The sequence below is a fragment of the Elgaria multicarinata genome, chromosome 8, assembly GCF_023053635.1.
Source record: "Elgaria multicarinata webbii isolate HBS135686 ecotype San Diego chromosome 8, rElgMul1.1.pri, whole genome shotgun sequence".
Classification (NCBI taxonomy): Eukaryota; Metazoa; Chordata; class Lepidosauria; order Squamata; family Anguidae; genus Elgaria; species Elgaria multicarinata.
In genome coordinates this window covers 83558483-83578088 of record NC_086178.1, presented here as the reverse complement: position 1 = coordinate 83578088, position 19606 = coordinate 83558483, and the positions used below count along the sequence as shown (strand labels likewise).

At 39.1% G+C, this 19606-nt stretch overlaps 1 protein-coding gene across 2 annotated transcripts in view; it reads left to right on the top strand.

The window, feature by feature from the left end:
- Nucleotides 1-16894, top strand: part of TBC1D12 (TBC1 domain family member 12) — a 50155-nt gene extending 33261 nt beyond the window's left edge. For both annotated transcript variants that reach the window (XM_063132896.1, XM_063132897.1), the window contains 11 exons: nucleotides 1483-1598; nucleotides 2953-3035; nucleotides 5157-5274; nucleotides 5714-5820; nucleotides 6451-6531; nucleotides 8446-8540; nucleotides 11145-11216; nucleotides 11861-11989; nucleotides 13195-13304; nucleotides 13855-14113; nucleotides 15029-16894. In XM_063132896.1, coding sequence (XP_062988966.1) covers nucleotides 1483-1598; nucleotides 2953-3035; nucleotides 5157-5274; nucleotides 5714-5820; nucleotides 6451-6531; nucleotides 8446-8540; nucleotides 11145-11216; nucleotides 11861-11989; nucleotides 13195-13304; nucleotides 13855-14113; nucleotides 15029-15097 — 1239 coding nt within the window. In that variant the 3' untranslated portion in view covers nucleotides 15098-16894. The remainder of the gene's footprint in view (nucleotides 1-1482; nucleotides 1599-2952; nucleotides 3036-5156; nucleotides 5275-5713; nucleotides 5821-6450; nucleotides 6532-8445; nucleotides 8541-11144; nucleotides 11217-11860; nucleotides 11990-13194; nucleotides 13305-13854; nucleotides 14114-15028) is intronic.
- Nucleotides 16895-19606: the final 2712 nt, after the last annotated feature.

Sequence of the window (19606 nt, the reverse complement as noted above, 5' to 3'; positions counted from 1 at the left end):
TAAATGTTAGCGGACCACAAATGAAGTCCACAATAGCTCTTAGCTAAACTGAGACCCTTTAAAAAAATTGGGACCAACATTTAATTATGTTGTGGAATATTCATCCTCTGATAGCCCCCTTATATAGTATTGGTAATTTGGCAGAGAGTATTTCTGAGTGAACAGTGTTGGCATGCCTTTGGTCATGCATTTAAAGTAAAGTGAGCTTTAACAATGTTTTTAAAAGAAGCAGAGGAATTTTAATGAGTATTTGTATTTCTGGATGCATCTGATTTTAATTCTATAGTACTAGCAAACCAGCCCTTAAAAGGGCAAGCATACTTTCAATTATAAACTAATTCATTGCTTTTCACAATTTAAAATAAGATATGTCTGTGGATTTTACTGGTGTATTTGAGGTATCTTTGGGTAAAAATTGTTTTAGCTAGTAGTAATGTGCCCTGATCTCCTTATACTAAACATCTAGTGCAGAACGTAATGAAAAAACCACTGGGATGCCGTTCTTTTGAGACAGGTCTTCCCAAGTGTGAATTTGGCTCACAGATCATTAATACAGATAGCATTAACCTCATTTTATGCGTTCAGCAATGGTGTGTTTGTATAGGTGAGTAAAAACACTTAGCTTAACATTCTTTTCTGTACATAATCTGCATACCACATTACACTGAAGTTGACAAGACATTTTTTTAATTTTGGTTGCATGGTTAGACCTGGTATATTTTCAAATTACAATGTTCCTGATAACTAAGATCCTAAAGTCAGTTGCCTCATTCAGACATAATGATGAATTGTAATTAATTGTTATGGAAATGGGCTGCAGTGAGCCTTGTGTTTGTTCTTTTCTCTCCAGAGTAGCCAGGAGGAGAAGTATTTGCTTCCATTGTAGACTAACTGTAGTTAAGCATTATGACCGAACCTAGACAAACTGCAGTTATTTTTAACTGTGGTTAGTTGAAATAAGTCAACCTCAAATCATAGTTTATGAAGTTGCTGTGTTTCAACGAACCGTAGGTAAGATTAGCCGTGGATGTGGATGCAGTGTTTCAGTGCTTTTAGCTTAAAATGGAAGGAAAAACTTCTGATCTCCTCTTTGTGACTGTGCTGGAGGAGAATCCTCAAGTAACAATAAACCATTGTTTATTACATTTGAACTAGTCAAGAATCTCTTTCAATAAGTAGCAGGACATTTCCTTCTCTTTTTTGTAGGTTTCCCACAAGTGCTTAACTTACATAACATTCTTTTAGCTTGTGTTAGTCTTAACTGCACGTGCATGGCACATGCACGCAAAATTATCAGATGCAATGTTTCTCACACGTGAAACTCAAAAACTGGCACTGCATGGTTGCTAGCAATATTTATCTGAAGCTGAGGTTGACTTTTCCTATGCGACTCACCTTGTAGCTGCCTTGATAGGAGCCTGAACTGTGCAATTTGTCACACGCACAGATTTACCAAAAGCATTCAACTCACTTTTTGTTTAGGAATATGAAGCACGAACAGGAAAAGTGTGTAAACCAGCACCCCAAGCAACAAGGCGTAGACACTTTGAATTTGAGCCACTGTCAACCACTGCTCTTATTCTGGAGGATCGACCATCGTAAGTCACTATGGATTCTTTTACAAGCAGGGTATCAATTTCATGTCAAAAAGTAAGCTTATGTTCCCAAATACATTCCCAAGATAGCTAGATCCCAACTTGTTCTTGACTCTTGGGAGACGGAAGGTACTTGTTTCATGGAAGGCACCTCTGCCCAATTTGGAGGATCCCTCTTTCCCCTGCAGTACAGCACACCCCATTTGCAGGGTTCCTTGACCTTCTGTGTAGCATTTTCAGAGGGCTGGTGGGGCTGCCATGGGGAGTATGGGGTGGGGAAGTCTGATTCAGCCAGCTCTGTTGTATGCACAGACCCAATTGGGTTTAGGGTTGACTGAAGTGGGATGAGAGGTTTAGAGGAGCTGGGCAGACAGGGAAGATGACATCCAGGAGTTATAGGAAGAGGATTTCTAGCCTTATTTTATCTTCCGTACTTCCTCAACCTAGATGTAGGCATTCAGTTTTTAAAGCTTGCTGTTGCTATGTTAATTCTAATCATCAGTCTTTCCAAGGATTGTTTAGGCAGAGCACACAGAGACAAGTAGCAGTTGCCACCAAGCAAACATCTGTGTGGCAAGGTACAGTGTTATGGCAGCTTCACTCCACTAGCCATAGAGCAGCCTTCCCCAGTCTGTTGCCCTCCAAATGTGTTGGACTACAGCTCCCATAATCAACCAGCCAGCATGGCCACATCTGGAGGGCACCCAGTTGGGGAAGGCTGCTTTAGAGAAGGGGTTGCTCAAAGCTACCATTATGTGCTGCAGAAGTTATATAAAAAGCATAGACTACAAATGTGGATGGATGTTTGAACAATTAAGAAAAAGATGTTTTTGCCTTATAGATAGTGATATAGTCAGTGATGACTTGTGGAAATAGTACCACAGTGGTCTAATGCTTTATTCTTGGTTGTACTGTCATGGTTTTTTGCACCATACCTAGCCACAGACTTAAACTATTTTAACGGTAATTTCCTCAACCCAGTAGTAGAAAATTCTCACCACCCTTACGAAGCTACAACTGTTAGGATTCTTTAGTGGGGAACTTTAATAGCTAAACTCATAAAACTATGTTCATTCAGGTAGTCCTTCAGATATCCTTGTCGCAAGCCATTTAGGACTAAGTAGGTCAAGACCAGCACCTTGAATTGTGTCTAGAAACAAATTTTAAGAGTTTGTAGTATAAATATACTTGGGCCAATCTATCACCTATTCCCTTGTCACAACGTGTCTGTCTTTCTTCCCTAATTGAGTTACAGTACACTGCAAGACTCAGAAGGGAAGATCTTGAGTGGAATAAGCAGGCTACAAGTACTCCTGTACAATAAATATTCAAATTAACTGATTTTTTTTTTTTTTAGGAATCTTCCTGCCAAATCTGTAGAAGAGGCTTTACGTCACAGACAAGAATATGATGAAATGGTGGCAGAAGCAAAAAAGAGAGGTATGGGTAGTTTAGTAGTGCTGTCTGTTTAAAAACTGTTGAGGCATAATATTTGGGGCATATGTGTGAAGAAATACAAATGATCCTAAAAGAGAGCTAGTTTTTAATAAAACAGACAGTCCTGTTTAGATTTCTTAAGAGAAGTTAAAGCTTAACGTTTCAAAGTACTTTTGTAATTTTGATGCTTCAGTACATTGTGTGCACTGAAAAGGAAAATGAGGAACTAGAAATATTAGCTTTCATGATTGCTTCATACATTGTTTTGTATGTGGAACTTGGATCCTGAATACAGCCACTCATTAATATATGCATGCATCTGCACCTCCGTATTTTTTTAAAAAATATGTATCATATATATTTGCTGAGCAGTGGTCTGCTAGTTTGCTTTTTGCTAGGAAGGGTCACAATTTAGAGGTGTGCACCATTCTTGGGTATTGTACTCTGAAATCAATATATGATGCAGCTGGAAATATAGGTGATCACTTGGTCCTAACCTTCAGTAGCCTTCCTAATAATAATAATAATAATAATAATAATAATAATAATAATAATAATAATAATAATTTATTTGTTACCCGCCTCTCCCTCTGGATCGAGGCGGGGTACAACACAAATGCAAACACCATAAAATACATATAACTAATTAAAACATTTAAAACTAATACATTATTAAAAGCAGCACATTATTAAAAGGCATCTTAAAATTCAAGTGGGTAAGAATAGTATTTAATGGAGTCTGTCTTCAATGTAAGAACAGACCCCTCCTGCCATGAAGGCTGTGAGGTCATTCACAGACGTTAGAGACATTTTACAAAGTATGCATTTGCTCCTCAGAACTTGTACCAGTTGGTGTAGATGTGGATATTGAATGGCTTCATGCCTTGATCTATTTCCCCATTTGTCATTCTTGAATTTTGTGAGGACAAACCAATGGTGGTGGGTGTAAACATGTACAGTCCATAACTGACTGTGTGTGGGGGGGGCGGTACACACATGAGTGTTTAGAGGAATAACATTGTGAAGTGTGGGATTAGATTGCAATGAAATGCAAGTACAGTCTGTGGTGATTCAATAATTCAAATTCAGGCTGCATTGGCAGCCATTTTGAATATTTAAGCTGCAGCAGGTGGTCACCATGGCTTATTGTGTCATGTGAACAGCCCATGGGTTTAATGGCCCTCACATAACCCTAAAGCTGTCCATGGGTTATTTAACCCTTTTATAAGCCACCCTTGCTGAGTTTGCACAACATTATAACCCACGACACCCACCTGCCACATCTTGAATTTTCAGAAAGGTGGCCAGCATGCACTGCAACCCACTGTGACTTTAATAAGCTAATGACCGGTTTTGCATGATCGCTGCAGCCCACTGTGGCTTAAATAAGGTCACTAGCTTATTAAGACATTATTTAAAAGCATTCAAATCAGTATACCTCTTCTGCTTTAAAAAAAAATCAGGAAGATTTTGTGAATCTAGGAAATAGTCCTGTGTTTCTCAGATCTGTGCAGAAAAATGAAACTAGGATTTCTGATATGGCTTACTGGGTCTTCAAAACTGCAAATGTCCACAATTTCTTGTAAAGGCGGAACAAAGATACTGGGGCTGTTCACACAACATCAGTGGTTGAGTGTGGGTTGTTTTTTGAACAGTGGGTTAGTGTGTTTCAAAACACAGCATGTTTTCTGTAGGGTTATTGTGTTGTCTGAACGCAGCCAGGGTGGTTTGTTAACCACCGTGATCAACCCAACAACAAACCATGGGTTCTTAAGGTGGCTTGTTCAAGAAAATAAGCTACAGTGTGTGGTTAACAAGCCACCTGGCTGTGTTCAGACAACATGATAACCCACAGTTCAACAAACAACCAATGGTTTAAAACAACACACACTCAACCTCTGAGTAGTGGTTAATGTGTTGTGTGAACAGCCCCACCATTAACATACAACAGGAGGAAACAGCTGTAGCAGGAACCCCAGTATCTCTGACCTATACAGTGGTGAGATGAAGAACATTTGTAAGTGACTTACATTTCAGGGACCCATAGTCTAATTATCTAAGCTTTCTTGTCTTAATACAAAGCCTTTTAAATCACATTGCAATTTAAAATTCTGGATTTAATAGAAATTAAGGAAGCACATAGAAGGAAGAAAATAATGAAAGAACGCTTCAAGCAAGAGGAGAACATTGCTAGTGCTATGGTGATTTGGGTCAATGAAATACTGCCTAACTGGGAGAGCATGTAAGTATAGAAGACTTGGTAATATAAGCTTGATACAGACTTCCAGATCCCTCAAAAACATTGCATATTTTCCTTTCTGTTTTGAACTATGTCTTTGGGCTATAGAATTGCTTTCTTTCCAGCATCCGCTAATATTATTCAGAAATGATATGTGGTGGGGAATTGTTGTCATTTGTCTAAATACTTACCCGATGGACAGTCACATTCTTCCACAGACTGGTCTCTTGCCTGGATGTGGCTCCCTGTCACATTATGAGGCCATGTTGGGCTCAATAGGAAACAGTGCTAACAGTTCCATAACAGAAGGCACTGGCTTCTTATCACACAGAGCCAAAGCTTGCTGGTGTTCTTTGTTTCTAGGACAACCTGGAAATGTCAAGAACGGCTACTAAAATGCCCAGACTCCAGAAATGCTTACACTCCCCTTCCTCTTTTATAGGCGTTCTACAAGGAGAGTTCGAGAATTATGGTGGCAAGGGTTACCTCCAAGTGTTCGTGGGAAGGTTTGGAGTCTTGCTGTAGGAAATGAATTGAATATCACTCCTGGTAAGTGTTAAAGCATGCAAATTTGATCTCACTGGAGCGGTATTCTCTAACTTGAAGTAAACTATTATTGGTTTCACTGAGTCTGTGATCGTTTTTCTGTTGATAAGGAAAGCAGTCGCTTTATGCTACCTAATTTCACTAACGTAGCATCTTTGCTTTACTCATAAGAATTAATGGTGCACATCTCTATTCCAGTTTTAAAATTTAGCCATTAAAGTTTTAAGATCTCTTTGTTTTTAATGAAGATACCACTTGGCTTTTCAATTCCAACTTTTTAAAATAAAGATCAGTGTTGGTGTAAGCACTCAAATAGCATATGAATTCATACATGTATTAGTTGTAAACATTTTGTGAAATATGGACCATGTCCAGAACCATTGGCATGTACTGAATGTAGCAAATGCACCCTTGTCCTCTTCTATCCCTTTTGACCATTTTTTACACTTTTGGGATTGGAAATTATTGAACGAAAACTGCTTATCTTCAGTTACACTTTTCTCAATAAGAGGATTGAAAACTACACCAAATATGAATTTTCTGGTTGTAAAGTTTATAACAGAAATACATATAATAAAAAGCAGCAGTGAAATTGTATAACCAGTATTTTTACTGTTTTGCTGTGTTTTGCAGAACTCTATGAAATCTTCTTATCTAGAGCCAAGGAACGTTGGAAGAGTTTTGGAGAGACTGGTGCTGAGAATGATACAGAAGGTATGTCAGAATGGCACCATTTGCTGCTTATAACAGCATTTCACAGTATCTATTATGTTGAGGAGAGACTAACCACCAAATGCTACATTCAGAACTGCAATCAGTACATACCTTCAAGAACTATACCAGTTAGAGGAAGATGATGTATTTGATGCCTACTCATGGAAAAGTAGCACATCAGGGAGACCGCGGTAGGCTTTACTTATGGGATCATGTTTGACTTTTTTTCCATCGGCAGACAGAAGTAATGCAGTTTTGAGCAGGCTCTGTCATACGAGACTTCTGGATATGTTTAGCTCTGTATTCAGAGGACTACTCCAGTATCTCATTTTGCCTGTATTATATAATTAAATGTTCCATGTTACAAGTGAAACTAGGCAGAACAGTTAAGTCTAAATCTGGCTGGTTTTGATCCAATTTTCTGAGCATTACTTACCTGGGACATGCATCCCTACACAGGTCTGAAACTATTTCCATGCTCTTCAGGAATAATGGCCAGCTTTGAGAATTTAGTCTGCTAGGGGAATCTCTTGCCTCTGTGCACCCTGGCTCTGTTTCTGCTGGATAATAGGTTGCTTTCAGTCCAGCAGAGCTGGCTCCAAAACTAGCCCATGTGCTGAATTAACAAGTGCATGATGTGGGTAACTTAAGATCTTTGGGATGGGTAATAGACCATCCATATATGGTTCCTAAGAAGGAAAAAACAAAAAAGTAAGTCTTCAGGTTTTAACCCAGAATAGCAAGTTTTTGTTAAAGGTCAATAATAACAAATCAGAAATCAAATGATGAATACTATCCTAGAAGAATGGGGGAGTGGTGTCTACTTGGTGCTAAGTAGAAGGTCACAAAAGGATGTCGGAAACTTAGGCCCTTTCTACACTGTTGTTTTCCCCCGGGGTCACCCTGGGGTCATCCCTGTGCCTCCAAATGATGCACAGGGGATCCCAGGGTCAACTGGGGACGACCCTGGAGAAACCCCGAGAAAATGGAACCCTGGGGTTTCCCGGGGTTTTTTCAGTCCTGGGACCATCCCGGGACAACGGGAGATGTGTGGGCACCTGCCCCTGCTTCGTCCTGCTGCTTCACAAGTAAATGCGAGGAGGTGGGAAACGAGCATGGGGCACAGAGCTCTTCAGACGCTCTGTGCCCATTGGGTGGGGGAACGGGGTCAGGTGTCATTGTTTTTTTAAAAAAAACTTATGTTTCTGTTGGAAGTGCAATTGCGCTCATCTCCACCATTTTTTATTTTAAAAAATGGCGGACGTGACATCCCTCCTTACTCCCGGGATGTCACGCACCGTGTGTGAATCCAGGGGGAGGATCTCACGAGCAGAATAATGTGAGATCCTGCCCCTCCCTCCTGGAAGGCCGGGACATGTAGAAAGGCCTTAGTATCATCAGTAAGTGGAAGGGTGTCGTCCTGATTAAATCAAGATGCAGGGGAGTTTGGTAAGTCCATAATATCCATAGTTCCTGGGCACTTAGAGTTAGGGCACTCTTCTTCATGTACAGCTACAGACGAGTATGAAAACTGAGACAAAATGGAAGTGTGAGGATAAAATTGGAGCACTCTGGCATCACACCTTTGCCCTTTTGAGTTAAGCAAATAGCTTTAATCACTGTTGAAATCCCATTTATTTTGTGCAGTGAGACACCAAATACTAGTGAAGCTTCTAATATTTCTAGAGCATATCAGCTTGAATGCTGTAGCAGTTTGAAATAAGAATTAAATAAAATTGTTGCCCAGTTCCCCACTATCCTCTTTTTTCTTTTAGTAATTTAGTCTTTCCTTTGAAACACATAGCTGATTATCTGAGGTAATAGTCAAATGGTATATAAGATTCACAGTCCTACATTATTAGGTAAATCAGTCTTAAGAAATAGCTATAAATCTACATGCTTTAATCTGTGTAGATGCTGGAGTATCAGTTGCTGACCGGGAGGCTAGTTTGGAGCTAATAAAATTGGATATATCACGCACATTTCCATCCCTCTATATTTTTCAGAAGGTAAAAACATTTCTTTACTATGTTCAGAGATAAGTATGTTTAAAACGTTAAGATTGCTTTGCCCATTGAAGTTAATAAAAACAATAAATTCATGAATGCGTTTATAGAAATAAGAATATTTCGTCATGGCTTCATGCAGTTGAAAAATGTCGTACTTCATTAATAAGTATTTAGCTTAAAATAATTAGAAAATACAGTTGTATAACATGTTTAAACACTATATAATTTCATCTTGTTTTGCTGTTTGGGAGAAATTATTCCTGTGACATATTACTGATCTTGATGGGGAAGTGTTTTACTGCTCCAGCTCAAGGAATTTAACCCTTAAAATGTCTTCTCAATGCAGATGACATCACAGTGGATTAGTTGTCTTTCTCTCTGTTGGGTGAGGGGGGTGGGCAGTGAAAGCTGCTAGTAAGCCGTGATGCATTTTCGATGCTGATGAGTGCTGTTGTAGCCTTTAGTTGTGTCTCCTGCTTCTGAAGGATAGCAAAATAAAGCAGCTAACAAGCCTGATTTTGTTCCTCACTGAGTAAACACAGCCGGTTTCGTAGGACTCAAGCTTCTCTTTCTGTGGGTGGAGCAATGACTGCAGCCAGAAATCACCTGGTTAGCTGGAAGTGATTCTTCACCACAACCAAGTGGAAAGTTGCTTTCTGCAAGCCAATTCTTAAAGTTGTTCAAATAGCAAGTAAAACGTTGGCAGAAAAGCTAATCATTTTATACAGATCTGCAAATGGTTAGGTATTTGGCATTTTAAATATCTTTTATATTTAAAAGAAAATATACAAAAGTCCAAATTGTATGACACATGTAAACAGATCATAAAGAACTATTTGGCAGTGTTGTACTCTTCAATAAGAGCCTTTTTAATGGGGGAATGGGAATTCATTTATTTTTTCAAGTATATGAGAGGGAAAGGATTGGATTCATTATGCATATATTTCAGAGGGGTGGGGGAACTGTTATGCATGCATTCCCTTTTTTGTTTGTGTACCTATGAATCCTGAACTCTGGTATTGGCATACCAGTACATAATATGCGAGATGTGGCCCTCATAACACTATAGACATAGTGTTATGTCTGTGCATGGTGTTTTACAGAGTAACAAACAAGACAGGAGGTCCCTTCCCTGAAGGAGCTTACGATGTCCAAAACACAACACCCAAAATAGTACAAGGACTACTTGCAGAAGTGTCTAAGTGGTCTTCACCTTTTGCTCATTGTGAAACTCAAAATGTGAACACTGATAGTGAAGTCCCTGGTACTGCATTCTAACCAGACAGGATAAGTCAGAGAGCTCTCTGTATACAAAGTCTTGCTCAAGCAGAAACTGAAACTCTTGAGTCCGGGTATTTCCCCCTCTTTGTTTGCTTAGCCAACACATTCTTAAATGAATAATTTACAAATTCGGAAATTAATTTTAGTTTGTATTGAATCACTCAAGGGTGAAACATGACTGTTCAGATTTGAGGCTTTTCTGTCTTTATTTAAAAAAGAATAACAGACAATATGGCTGCATCATTACTACTGAATTGCAATATGTTTTGGTAATTTTCATCACTATAAAAACTTAGCATTTCCATTTTACTAGTAAATGCAGAAGGAAAGTAGTAATTATCGGTGCCCTGATCTGAATTAGTTTTGTCAGAAAATTATGTACACAGTAGAATAGGGTCTTTCCTTCTTCCTTCCTCTCATAGTGACTTCTTTTAACATAGCTGCACCATAGGCTGCTTTTTAAATTCAGGGGTCTTCAGACACAATTTGTGATTGAGGTGGGGGGAGAAATAAAAGCCTTACTGGCTGTGCACAAGCCTTTCTCTAAAAGCCTTGCTGAATTTTAGCTATTGTGGATTCAGAGTTTGTCGGCACTGAACTTTTATTGGCAGTACATGCAGTCCAGAGAACATGAACTGAAATCAATGCAATCCAACTGTGCAGTTTGGAACTATGGTAGTTATGACTGAGTTCATACACAGGGGTGACAGTGACAGTTTTCCTAAGCATGGAAATATCTTGCAGTTAGACCCCGTTGTCTCATGTTTGCTTGGAGGTTGTACAGTAGGAACAGGAGTGTGTGTGTGTGTGTGTGTGTGTGTGTATACATGCACATACACAAACATATTTGAGCACTGCAATTTTTTGAACCTTTTGGAACAGCTACAGTTGCATGTAACCAGGAATGCGTGTACCTTTAGGAAATTCAGTGGTGCTGTTAGGTATAGAGTCAACCCACTTAGGCATGCATAACATAGCCTGAATTGAACCTAGTGTGTAGCTTTACTTTAAAAGGATTTGTAATTGAATTTTAGAGCCATTCATTCATGCAAACAAGTATTTGTATTAAGGACTTGGTACAACTTTTGAAATTTAGCATTGATGTAATAATAAAAGCTAAGTGAAATAACATTAGTTTGCAGTCATGTTAGGATATTTATTTTATTTATTTATCGCATTTTTATACCGCCCAATAGCCGAAGCTCCCTGGGTGGTTTGCAACACATGGTAATCCATATGTGGAGAGGCTCTTCTGGATTTAAAATAAGTTCTTCATTTCTCTACTACTAACACTCACATTTCTGTCCACTCTTTTCAATTTAGGGTGGCCCTTATCATGATCTTTTGCACAGTGTCCTGGGGGCATATACATGTTACAGACCTGATGTAGGATACGTAAGTATCTGCCCAATGTTGCAATACTTTCCTTAAGTATAATAGCTACATTTTATAAGAATACTTTTTCATAGGTTTAAATGAACTATCTCAGCATAGCTTGGCAGTGTGACACCAGCAGGAGGACGGGATATTTGCACTGCTGGTAGTGGCTCAGCTACAGCACTGTGGGATATTTCATATTAAAGGGTAACTCTCTAATGCTGTAATCATACACATATTTTCTTGGGACTAAGTTCCACCAAACTAATTGAAATTTCCCAGTAAACGTGCACAGGATTGCACTACTTCACAATGATGTTTTTCCTAGACAAGTGAAGGGAGGAAAGCACTATCTGTGGATCATGCATCTGTCATCTCACTACATGTTGGGGGAACTACCTGCCACTGCTAGCTTCATAACAGAGCTATACAAAAGTTGGGAGACATTTTCACTCATGATGGTAAACAAATGAAGCAGGCTTAAGTTACCTTCCTTCACTCAACTGCTTTGACCATTTGAATGATATATGGTCAGTACAAAACTGAATTTTACATTTTGATAATTTGTTGCCCTACTTTTTGTTGTAATTGTATCTAATTTGGCAATATACTAGCTTTGTACGGACATAAAAATGAAGTCGTTTGCATTTTGTCTTTTGAAGGTCCAGGGAATGTCCTTCATTGCTGCAGTCCTCATTCTCAATTTGGAAGAGGCAGATGCTTTCATTGCCTTTGCGAACCTCCTGAATAAGCCATGCCAGTTGGCCTTTTTCCGTGTGGATCACAGCATGGTAAATACACCCATTCTGAAGGGCTATAACTTTTAGTGTTACACATTTTAATGGACAGTCAGTGGAATTTCTACATTTTAAAAAATTGGTGCCTTGATTCATACCTAACACTAGTGGAGGTTGCAACTCTAGAGTTATATCAGCAGAAATTAAATTGGTAGAATTTTGCTATCTCTTTACAGAACTCATGATTGAATTATTGTAGCTTCCGTTCATTTTTCTTTTTCTGTGGGATAATGGATACCCATAGCCAATCCCTTGCTTTGGTGAGAGTGGGATGGCGAGGAGAAAAGGGCACACTAACTCATGCCTTAGTTACATCAAGAATGGGCTATAAGGCACTTTACATGGGGCTACCTTTGAAGAGTCTTCAGAAGCTGCAGTTGGTCCAAAATGCAGCATCAAGGATGTTAGTGGGTGCATGCCAATGGGATCATGTCACATCCAGCCTGTAACGTCTGTACTGCTTGCCAGTTTGTTTTAGGATGCAATTGATAGTGCTGGTGATTACCTTTACAGCCTTCAATGGCTTTCATCCAGGATTCGGAGGATCACCTCCTCCCATACCAACATGCCAACTCCCTAAGATCAGAAAGAGAGGCCCTTCTCTGTGTCCCATCCAGGGTGGGGACACAGTTGATGGTGGCAAGAGCAGGGCATTCTCAGTAGCTGCACCAATTATGGAACAACTTGCTCTGGTGAAGCACTGATGGGCCTTTCTATGCATGTTTTCACCAATGCATGTTTTCACCAATCCGCAAAAGATATTACTATTCTGGAAGGTTTTATCCTGCTAAATGTTTTTTTTTAAAGGTTGTTTTATATGTAATCTATTTTTAGTGAATGTATTTTAAGTTTTATTGCTGTTTTAAATTTTTGTGAGCCACTCTTGACTGGTGCATGGGCGTAGAAGAGCACAATATAAATTGCTGTATAAATAAAATGTCTGCTACTGTCTACACTGGAAATGAAGTTAGGAGCTGGAGAAGGGCTGGGTGTTTGAATGTTGTTTGTATTTATTGCTGGAGAAGTGCAGACACTGGCTAAGGACAATTATACTGTAAATTTACTATTCTGTCTGCATTTAAACCTCTAGAACATGTTCTGTAGACTAGTTACAGTTCCCTGAAGGCTTCAGTCTTTGCGGCATTTCTCTTGTTTCTGAACCAGACCATTTTCAGTTTTTTTAATCTTCTTCTTTGCAGATGCTGAAATACTTTGCAGCATTTGAAGTATTTTTTGAGGAAAACCTCCCCAAATTGTTTCATCATTTTAAATCCTACAATCTTACCCCCGACATATACTTGATAGATTGGTAAGTTTAAAGATTAGTTCAATGTATTCCTTTTTTACTTTATGTTCCCCCATGATACATTGAGAAACTTGCAACTGAAGTTTGGAAATGCAGAAAGATCTTAATGGGCTCTCTAGAAATCTGTCCTACTATGTAGTTGAGGGCCAGTAGTTGGGGCAAGTTGGGAGCATAATTTTTTATCTGGTTGTGATGTGGGTCTATAAATGGAATGTATCCAAGCTGATGTAAGTGGAAGTCTGCTTGTGCAACATGGCTTTCCCACCCACCCTCTTTACTTTAGCTTTCTGTGCCGTGCTGTGCTGTGCTGTGCTGTGCTCCCCCCTCCCCTGAAGGAAAGGCCTGGAATGTAGTGGGGGTGGTTGCAATGAGGGGGGGGGGGAATCTGCTAAAATCAGGCAGGAGCAGCTTGTGTAAGTGGGATGTCTCTGGTGTCTGTTCGCTAGATCGAAAGCATTACTGGACTTCTAAATAAAATGATCACTCATAGTAGATGAGAAAATCAAGGGCATGTGTTTTGTCTTCCTGTGCCTGATGCTTATTCCATATGCAGGATCTTCACCCTGTACAGCAAGTCACTACCCCTTGATCTGGCCTGTCGAGTCTGGGATGTCTTTTGTAGAGATGGCGAAGAATTTTTGTTCAGAACTGGATTAGGAATTCTTAGGTTATATGAAGATATCCTCCTGCAGATGGACTTCATTCATATAGCACAGTTTTTAACAAAGCTACCTGAAGACATCACGTCGGAGAAGCTCTTCACTTGTATTACATCTATTCAGATGCAGAACAGTAATAAAAAGTGGGCTCAGGTAAGGGAATTATACGTGGCTCGAATATATTTTTTATCATAATTAAACTGATAAACTAGTATTTTAACAATTGATTTTTATCCTGCCCTTCGAGCATGTTACCAGGGCAGCTTAGAAAGAATCAAAATACAATGGGTAGGATCCATGATCATCCTTCCAAGAATGGAAGTGCTCCTTCTGTCCACAGAAAGTTTCCAATCCAGTGGAGCATTTCTGCTGATGGAAATGGGGAGGAGGCAGCCTTCATGGACTTTCCTCCCCCACCCCTCCCGCAGTCTCCATTCTCCCCTGAAAATCTGCTCCAGACAGAGACATGGAGAATCCTCTGGAACTGTGGGGAAGCTGGCATTGGAGCAAAAGTAGTCTTCCTCAGCAGAGGAAGCAGCCTTTGTCTTAGTTGAACATGTGAAGATAGTTTTTCAGGTACATGTCCCAAGCCATGAAGGGCTTTCAAGGTTAAAACCAGCAATTTAAGTTGAGCCAGTGGATTTAATAACTCTCCAGTGTAATATCATATCACGTGGTTTCAGTTAATTCAAACTACAGATGATTAACTGCAGTTTCCAGGTTGCATGGACAACTGAGGTTTGGCTATTTTTGTCCGGTTAAGTTTGCACCCGGTACACCAAGCCTTTATGTCATAGACACAACCTAACCCTCTGAGATTGCATTGACCAGAAGGCATAAGACATTTATCATCCATTTCTGAGACTAGTGTCATGATGTTTTGATTCCCTGTAATTTTCAATTAATCATTTTGGAATTGATACTTGGGACTTTGGGCTACTGAAAAAGAGATTGTGGATGGGGATGGAATGGTTTTGTGATTTATGATGGATGAATGAAAAGAACCCTCAGCAAGAGACCAATATTTATAAATGTGGCTCATTAACCTCTCTTTAAAAAAATTTGCAGGTGTTTGCCTCGTTAATGAAGGATAGCAAAGAAGGAGACAAGAACCATAGTCCAGCACTAAAAAGTTAACTTCAAGTTTAATGGAAATAACAAAAACCACTTGGTTGTTAAAGGATTTTAAACATCTTCGCAATGAAAACCACTAAGGAGAAACAGCTTGGGAGACCTAAGAAAGAGACAGTATTTGACTGAATGCAGTGGTGGAATTTGATAATCTTCACCCTGCTGCCAGTATTAAAGAGCTTTTTGTGGGAAGATTCCTTTTCCCAGGAAGCAGAACAATAAAGAAAACTTGTGAAACTGAGAAAGCGGCTAATGCATATTTAATATTTAAAGTTGAATGCAATAAAATTTGTAATAACTTTTGTTGGTACTTAAAATTTTGAGGGATAACTTTTTTTTATGATTACCACAAAGGCACTTTTGGGAGGAGGGCTGGTGTTTAAAGGAAGGCCCAAAAACTGCTACCTGAACCAAACATTTTGGTACAAATACCTCCAAAATTAACCAGTGAAATCTTTAGGACCAAATAAAGTTTTTTTTTTTAATTCATATACATGCTTGCCAGATAATAGGAGGCTTTATGTATGTCTTACTAAGCTCCTTTTAAACTGCAGCTTCACTCTTCAGCTAATTGAATGTATGTAAGCTAGAACAGAGGAAGCTGCACCTAGTCTTGTCGCAGAGTCATTGGCAAAATGTGTTTTGGCCTAAAGGTGGCAGTGGTCAAGCAAACTATTTGGACCATGTGCTTGTGCAAGCAACTGATGGGTTTCAAGAATTTTGCTAGGTATGGGCAGCTTGCTTATAGGAAAATTGAATTTCTATTCCATGAAAATCAGAAGATTTTTTTCCTTGTTTTTTTAAAATCAAAGTGACTTATACTTGATAAACACTAGTATAATTAATAAGCTAGTGACAGTCCTTTTGCACATTTTAAGCAATGTTAATGTTAAAAGTTTTGAGTCCCTGAATATTAAACATTTTTCTCACTTAAATTCAGAGTTGAATGGTTTTGAACTGCAGTGTGTGTAATAATGAATATTTCAAATGCAGACTGTCAGTTCGTTATCTTAAGTCAGCACCATACTGTAAAGGTAACATATGGAAGCTCTTCAACTTCCTTCACACTCCAAAATATTTTAAAATGGCTTTTGAACTGGAGGGGGATGGAAAGGATACCTCTTAAACCAGAGGTGGACAACCTGGTTCCCTCCAAATATTTTGGACTACAACCGTCACAATTCCTGACCGTTGGCCATGTTGATGGGAGTTGTAGTCCAAAGCATCTGGAAGGTCCCTAGTTGCCCACCCCTGTCTTAAACTCTCAGAGCAGCTAATGCTTGTTCTTTCTAAGTCCATTTTGATAGTATTAATGTAAATAAAATTGCATTATGATTTTTTTTTTTGTACCTGGTCCCTGTACGTGCAAATGAAGTCAAAATTTATCATTGAGTTAAAAAAAAAAAGAGTGAGACTGCTTCAGTTGTCAAGTGTTAAAAGAAGTTGCAGAACCTGTTTTAAAGATTTAAACCGCCCAGAGAGCTTCGGCTATTGGGCGGTATAAAAATGTAATTAAAAAAAAAAAAGATTTGGGTTACAGTATGTTGTAATATTTATGTTGCTATCAGATTTAAAACTACACTTTAATATTACTTACAACATACAATTTGAAGTTCAAATGTCTTTTTTTTTCTTATGTATTTACTTACTTGGTTCCAGTGTATGTCCTCTATTTGGGTTCTCTTGTACAGTTTTCTTACTTTTCAAGTATACACATGTATATAAATTGTAAATAGAAGGGATTTAGCCTTCATCCAAGACCACTAGTAACAGTTCCTATGTAAATAAAACTTGTAAGCAGAATGAGTACTGTCTTCATTTATTTTCTCCCCCTCTATCAAATACAAAGGAATGATGTTTGCAGCATCTTCAGTAGTTTCTAAGGGTTTTGCCTCAGATGCCTGTCACTTCCATTTAGAATGGAAGTTGACACCCTCAGGTGTGAACATTAAAATTTTCTCCAAATTTAAGTTCTTAGTAGAATGTTATAGATGGTTTTAACTTCTCAGACAATACAATCACTCCCACAATATTAAGAACATAAGAAGAGCCATGCTGAATCAGACCAAAGGTCCATCTAGTCAAGCATTTGGCTCACACAATGGCCAACCAGTTGTTGGCCAGAGACCCCCACGCAGAACACAGTACAACAGCACCCTTCCAGCAACTGGTGTATATAGGTCTACTGGCTTTGATACTAGAAATAGCACATAACCATCAGGACTAGTAACCATTGAAAGCCTTCTTCATTTTGACAGTCTGTACAAAACTATTTCTCAAGTTGAGGAAGAATAGCTAAACAGATGTGGTTCCAGGTAATGTCTTGACAGAAAAGCAGAACCTAGACTGCATAGTTTGTTATCTATTGCATATGAAATAAGGCAGGGCCAGAGAAACCACATAATACCTATAGGTACCTATCCTTAAAGTGGTGTTCTGGCATAAACCAGAAATAGGGAATCTGGCCCTTCAGAGGCTCTGGACTACAACTCCCAGCATCCTTAACAACCTCTGAAGGGCCACAGGTTCCCACCCCTGGCATAAAATTGATACATAGATCCACAGCTCACATATACAAATATCTAATAGCAGCAAGTAAATATGATACCCATAGTTTAAGACTAGATTGGAATAGGGAATTGTAGTGTCCTATTTTGCCTAACCAATGGACGGTTGCTTTACCATCTGTTTCTGAAGCTTCTATAGATCTTAGGCTACGTCTTATTCAGCAAAAAGTTTTGTTTCGGGTTTATTGGACTCCACAACATCTTCTCAATAAGGGTTTGTCTAACTTGCATAATTGCTGGAGATGCAATACATCTAATGCTTCTTTAAGTCATATGCTTTGGCAATGCCCAGTATTAGAGACTAACAAGACTATGCAAACTGTAATGGCCATATCATTGCAAATGAATAGGTTATCACAGTCTGGACTTCATGGAATTGGACCAATTGCAAAGCAGAGTGTCCTGCAGTTGTGATTACTGGGTCCACAGAATAATCTGAAGCAGGTTGAGTGTTTTTAATGTTACTTGATGCATAAGAAGAATTCAAGATAATTTTAATCTGTAATTTCCAACTTGCATCTGTAATCTGAATTCTCAGAACACCCTTTCTGCTAGTATGTCTTTTTGTGCTCAAGCAATTGCATTCTAAAGGTCTGCCATGCTGTTCTCTGCTTAGAATATATAGCTTCTACAGGAAGTATACCTCTTTCACATACTTAGTGAAAAGAATGTTGGCTTGGAGATATGAGCTGCATCAAACCCATGTGCTGCTTAACTCTACTTCGAAGGAAGCAGGCATGAAGAGACAGTCAAAAGCAATCAAACAGCTTGGAACCTAATAGCAGACAGTTTACTTGGTATTCTGTAATTAATACAGCAACTTTACAGTCCAATTAAATCACTTCTATTGGTTCAGAAGTGTAAATGTTTAGTGCTAAACAATTTGACTCATAACATTTGCATTTTGGTGTGAATGGGCATGGTTCAAATGATACCCACCTCAATATCTGTGCTCCACATATTTCCCTTGCCGGGGGTGGGGTGGTGGTAATGTAAATTCTCTAAGCAAGAAATATGTACATCTATTTTTAATATTAAGATTCAATTCCCAAGAAAATTAATATATGTCAGACTCCAATGTTTCTGTAAACACCAAGGGCTGGTTACTGCTAGATGGAGACCATATGTTCAGTTGGAAAGGGCATATGAACACAGAGCCACCAAGATCCTATGCAAGTTGGTTCTTAATTCATTATTTAGCACAAAGCTGCACAAAAAAGCCTGAAAAGGAACCAAAATGTTCAGGCTGCTGCACCCAAGAAAACGTTAGCCTACCTGATACATCCCTATGACTATCCCCCTTCAGATGCTTGTTTTCTCAGGCCCAAACCATTGTTGCTGGGCACATTTTCATACACAGGTGTATTACCAATTATTGGCATGGGAGCTTAATGTTTGAGAATGACTGGCCCGTAATGGCCAAGAAAAAAGCATTATTACATCGTCCCTGTTCAGATGACACACTAAGCCACGGTGGTTAAGCATTTTGAGGTAAACTTCATGTCTTCATGTGTCATGTGAACCATGGTGGCTACATAACCATGGTTTAAACACATTCACTAACCATTGGCTAACCATTGTCAGGATTAGTGGCCTGACAATGTCATCTAAACAGGCCCATAGTGTACTTCTGCTTGGGATATGTGTATATTATTTTGAGTGGCTCAAGACCCTGTGTGTGTGAGAAACAGAGAGGTCAGTTTATTTCTAAATGTGGTCTAGGGTGATCACGCCGTCATGTGCCCCCAAACAAGGCTTTGGACTAGAGAGAATATTGGTGCATTTCAATGGGTCCATGTTGCCTTGTCATGGAGGTATATGATAAGGTGTGAGCCAGTGGCCATTTTGTGGTTAAGCAGCATGGTTTAACGTCTTGTCTGAACCAGGCCATTGTCTGGACATGTATGGGAATCGGAAGATCAGAAAGCCGCTCCTTTCTCGCCACTAC